Source organism: Dendrobates tinctorius, unplaced genomic scaffold (genome assembly GCF_039654945.1).
Source record: "Dendrobates tinctorius isolate UK_male_01 unplaced genomic scaffold, ASM3965494v1 ptg000342l, whole genome shotgun sequence".
Classification (NCBI taxonomy): domain Eukaryota; kingdom Metazoa; phylum Chordata; class Amphibia; order Anura; family Dendrobatidae; genus Dendrobates; species Dendrobates tinctorius.
In genome coordinates, this window is record NW_027362008.1 from 4,089,105 (window position 1) to 4,094,625 (window position 5,521).

At 39.0% G+C, this 5,521-nt stretch overlaps 1 protein-coding gene across 1 annotated transcript; it reads left to right on the forward strand.

The window, feature by feature from the left end:
- Window positions 1-707: 707 nt before the first annotated feature.
- LOC141074903 (serine/threonine-protein kinase SBK1-like) lies at window positions 708-2,356 on the forward strand. Its single transcript, XM_073562211.1, has 3 exons — window positions 708-882; window positions 1,185-1,387; window positions 1,796-2,356. The coding sequence occupies exons 1-3, from the start codon at window positions 708-710 to the stop codon at window positions 2,354-2,356; spliced, it is 939 nt and encodes a 312-aa protein (XP_073418312.1).
- Window positions 2,357-5,521: the final 3,165 nt, after the last annotated feature.

The window sequence follows — 5,521 nt, forward strand, 5'->3', positions numbered from 1 at the left end:
GTAATCATAGCAGTGGCCCTAACAATTTCAATACCATGGTCATTGCATATTTTAGAAATTTTGTCTCTTGACTTCATGAAACTATCATGAAATAATACAATGAATAACATTTCTCTCTTTAGTTTACCTAATTATCAGCACAATGGTGAATAGTATCACAGGGCACCACAGGAAATTTCTATCCCTTTGTGTTGTCCCAAACCAGCATTCTCCCTGGAGAGATTTATAAATGTCAGTTTATATGTAAATGGAGACAGTAAGTCTTGGCCAATGACAATATCCCACTAATTAACAACCCCCTGCTCTTCCCAGATATAAACTGTTTCCTCCTCTCAGTGACATCTACTTCACTCCAGGTATTATTTGTGGTCAGAACTGGCCTCTGAGGAGCATCAAGCTGTAGACTTGTTGGTGTACAGGAGGAGTTCAGCACCGACTATCATCTCTTTCAGTAGCAGTAGACATCTTCAATCTCCATCTACAAAGGTGAATATATGATAAGTATAGCACAGCATATAGTAGATGGTATTACTGCAGATCCCTGGGGAATTATGCAATGCTGGAACATTATTACAGTGACTGCACACTATTATACAATTGTGCATTTCTAGTCGCAGTTTACACAAGGTGATTACAGTATGTTATTATGGGTCTCAAAGATGTTTCATGCTTTATTCAATGCCATATCTCATTTCATTTTATTCAGAATGGCCACCAACATCAAGGAAGCAAGCAAGAACACGGCAAAACACCTTCTTCATCTGATATCAGAAACTTCCAAGAACCTGAAGATGATGGAAGTGACTGACCACTTTGAACTTTTGCTAGAACTTGGGACTGGATCTTTTGGAAATGTACACATGGGAAAACACAAACATTCAGGTGAGATGATGATGATGGATGATGACTATGAAGATGACTGAGCCATCAGGGTGGTTTTAGATGAATGTGAAAGATGAAATTGAAATCTGCTTGTACCCTGACAAACTGTACTTGTTAACAATCATTAAGTATGACCCTAGTTGTATCCTATCTACAACGTGTCATTAGTATTCTGCACCACTACCCTCTAGTCTTATGAATGCTCCTGTGTAAAGTGATTGATCAGGTTGTTTATATGGTTTTAAAAGTGTTATGGAATATGATGAGGATGAACATTAACAATTATAATGTTTATTCAACAGGACAGACCGTGGCAATTAAAATGATGGCAAAGAAGAAGACTCCAGAAGACAATTTCTTTCTGGAATATTGCATTTCACAAACCCTCAGCATTCATCGGAACATCATATTTACTCACGACATCTTCTTCCATACCAGTAGGGATTTTGTGTTTGTTCAGGAAGTGGCACCGGCCGGAAATCTCCAGTCCATCCTTGTACCTAAAGTAAGATCTTAAGCTGTTCTCCACTTTTACATATTCAAGCATTATTCATACTGCTGAAGAAAAAAATTAGTGGTCTTTATTGTAGATCTGACATCTAACATTACCCTATTTCCTCAGATTTAATAAACTCATATTTCTGTAAGTAGCAGTATGGGAACCCATAATTAGGCAGGTTTAGGTTGTATGAGTATGTGTGAGCTAGTAACATCCTCTATGTGAGAGATATTTAATTTTTAGTGGAAATCTCACATTATAGAGGATATCTGATTAATAGCAGAGTAGAACTGATGTCTGCAGGAATTATATCTACTAGTAGAAGATATCTATAAGTCTTCTGTTCTTTTATATCAGATATGTTTTCCCTTCTGCTGTTCAGCTGTGTAATCTTCTGTGTTGTCTTTTTCTTAGGTCGGCATGCAGGAGGACATGTTGAAGCGTTGTGTTCCTCAGATCGCCAGTGCTCTGGACTTTATGCATAACAGAGGAATGGTTCATCGGGATATCAAGCCGAATAATATTCTTCTGATGGATGCAGAATGTCACTGGATAAAGCTGGCAGACTTTGGACTCACCAGGCTCCAGGGCACATTTGTTCCTTTTGTGCCCTGGTATAAACCCTACACTGCTCCAGAGCTCTGCTGCCTTAGACCAGGAGAACAGTTGTTGCTACATCCTAGTCTTGATGTCTGGGCTTTTGGTGTAGTCATTTATTATGCTCTTTCTGGACTCTTTCCTTGGCATGGGGCAAAACGCGGTGATCGAGATTATAAAGAGTTTGCCTGGTGGCAGGTTGGAAGGGATCTGTCAAAAGCTCCAAAAAAGTGGAAGAAAATTTCAGTGGAGGCCAGAGTAATGTTCTGGGAACTGCTTCAAATAAATGCCTCTAAGAGAGGCTCGGCCATTGACATTCTAAAATTTATGCACTTGCCATGGAAAGCCGAGGAATGTTCAGAGACCGAAGCAACCTGATATTTTGAATCTATGACAAACTGCAATATGATATTTGTTTTTTTAATCAATAATGTCTACAAAGCAGACTGTGAACTATTGTAAATAGCTCAATAAATGAATAAAACAGACTTGAATCTTACTAAAGTTTATCTCGAGAAAAACAGAAAAAAATATAGAAGTTACGGGTATACGAACATGGGACACTCCCAAAACATTTTTTAAGTCAGTTTTTTTCATAAAAGTAACAAAACATAAAAAGTGATATAGAAAAGGAATTGTCATGGTATTGCTATTCACATTCTACATATTTCACATTGACATGCTTTAGCACTACAGAGTGCATCTTTTTTGTTTATTGAAAATGAAGGTAACTGCAGCTAGTTGGCTCCTGTTCACATTAGCTTGGAAGTGCCAGTCTTTTTGTCACTAAAAAAATAATACTGGTACTTTATTCCCAAATTTGATAAATATGCTGAGCCTCCATCTTGCTATTTGCACTGGATATTATGCCCATTGGTTAAGAAAACTCCCTTGGTTATACAGGACTCAAGATTTTTTACAAATACAGGATGATTTTGATTGACAAGAATTATTGCAGCTGGTGACAATCCTTGTGCTTTTGCTTTGCACACAATTCCTTTCAATTTGCAGGACCCTGGTATAACCAGGCAGCTGATACAGCAATGGATTCACCAGTTGCCGTGACTTGTATACTGTATATATTTTTTGGAGAAAGATACTTAATTTGAACAATCCATTTCTATTACATATCAAATTATTCTTACAATTTAAAGACAATATTCTTATAGTAAGAAGAGATGTGTCTTTTACTTTTTGGAAAGCATGCAGTAAAAAATAAAATCATTATGAGTCAGCACAAATTCTAATAATTTGAAAACAAAACTCTTGAGTGACTGAATATGATTGCCCTTTGTGCTCAAAAATATTTTACTGCCTGAGTTCCCAATTCATAACAGATTCTGGTATAAAATGTCTCAATGTAAAGTCTCACTATCATTCTTGTGGGTGGCCAGGACTTCCAGCATCACCAGACCTCTGACTTCACTGTGCCTTTGTTGGGAAAAAACTTGGCACTCATAGTAAAATCAGAGGATTTTATATTTGAATTTATTTAACATTGTCGGAGAAGAGATTTCTATTTCTACTTGGGTAGTTTCTGTCTTATGGGTACCCATGCAATGAAGCATAATGAGAGAGACAGACTGCTCGCTGTGTTTCCAAATCGTCTCTAAGGTTTATTGACAGTGTGAACTTTTATAGAACAAGATCAAAAAGAAATGAAGAATACATAAGAATTGGCAAAATAGAAAGGGAGGTTACACAATCGTTGACATAAAAAGATAGGTTATACAATGAGTTGTCAACCACATCCTCGGACACAAGATAAAATTAAATGAAAAATGACAGGAATACAGGGGTGCTTTCCAAAAGTCAATGTGCTCTAAGTTAATAGTCATGAGTTCATATTCAAAAGATATTTTTCTAAAAAGATGTTAGAACATTTCACCTCAAAAGGGAAGAGAATGCATGTCCTTCAGATTTTCTGGGAATTGTAGGAACTGACCATTAGCCATAGGACTGTGACCACATAGACAGATGATAACTGGATGTCACGACTAGTGACGAGTTCGCTGCCGAGCCAACACCTCCACGTCGACGACCACGACGATGTGGGGTGAGCGTCCCAAGTGGGGATGGAATGTGGACCCACTGAACCACAGGGGGGACCCAGGCCTACCCAGACTAGGGAAGAGTAGCAACCGGGGTCTGTGGCAGCTGAGCATGTGGACGAGGAGGCAGAATGACATGACACCGCACACTTCAGGTATAGACATAAAGTTTACTTGAACAAGACATGGTACATAAACGAAACAGTTATGCAAGGCTCCCGGTTCCGCACATCAGGGAAGGGTACATGTCTCAGGATAACAGAAGAAAGGCAGGAGGTCATTACGGGTTGAGCAGTCCAGGGTTGTCTGGCATGGGTATACTAGGGCGGCCTCTTCCTCAGTCCTCAGGGGTAGCAAAGGGTCACCAGGAGAATATCAGACACCGACCACAAACAGACTTCAGAAAATGGCAGGCATTGTCTGACATTTCAATCACATCCATACACGCAGTACTTCTGTATTCTCCCGCTACCCGTATTTTATCAAAAAAGCTCTAATGCCAATGGACAAAAACATAAATCTTATCTATTTATAGAAACTCTTGGTTGGTTCACTATATCCTCTAATTAGTGTCCTATCTGAGTACCCGGTTGCATACAAAAAAATTGAGCAATTATATTCACATATTGTCTTCACGTGATTTTCCCACTTCATTACAAACTCCCACCCGGTTCCTTCCATTAGGTTTTTCCAAGGAGCAACTAACCAGAGAGTTTTATCTTAATCGCTGCTTTGAGCAACAAAAAGGCTGTTTATACACTGAGCACACATCATTTAGTCTCCATACATCAACAGAGCTGCTTTACAGTAGTACGAAATGAATATGTTGAAGTGTATTTTCCTGGGCCCAACCAGTATGTGGGTACCAAGGTGTAATGGGGTGCTTAGGACTATGCAGCAGGGCAGACATTGCTGTCACTCTGTAAACAAAAGAGTAGGGGAGAACCGTATGAATATGGTGAAGTGTATTTTTTTCCTGGGCCCATCCAGTATGTGGGTTCCAAGTGTTTAATGGGGTGCATATGACTATGGTATGAATCTCGGAAAAAAATATTTAAAGCTGTGAACTAGGAGTCAGGAATGCTTCCAGGGGCGATCCCCATGAATTCCCCATTTCATTTGAGCAGTGTTTAAATCATTTTCAGATGTTTCTAGACCTTAAAATGACCCCCTTGGGGGATCACAGCAAAAATGCTCGGGTTTCCCATAGACTTATATTGGGCTCGTTGTTCTGTCCGAGTACCCAAGTATTACAATTTGCTCGACCCGAACAACGAGTGCCCAAGCATTTTAGTGCTCGCTCATCACTAATCCCAGTACTTAAAAAGCGATACTCAATTCATGGAGAATAACTTCTCTGAAATTCAAATTAATTGGGAAAATCCAAACGGTTAAGCGATTTTGAATTTTGCTGATCTGACCCATGTTATAAAACAATCTTATCATATATTGTGCACGATGAATGCCGCATGAAGGGAAAAGTGAAAAACTG

Bases quoted from the DNA above. Each gene is read 5' to 3' on its own strand.
- LOC141074903 (XM_073562211.1), top strand. From the start codon at position 708: ATGGCCACCAACATCAAGGAAGCAAGCAAGAACACGGCAAAACACCTT. The intron at 883-1,184 runs GTGAGATGATGA...TTTATTCAACAG, and splicing joins GGGAAAACACAAACATTCAG to GACAGACCGTGGCAATTAAA. The intron at 1,388-1,795 runs GTAAGATCTTAA...TCTTTTTCTTAG, and splicing joins AGTCCATCCTTGTACCTAAA to GTCGGCATGCAGGAGGACAT.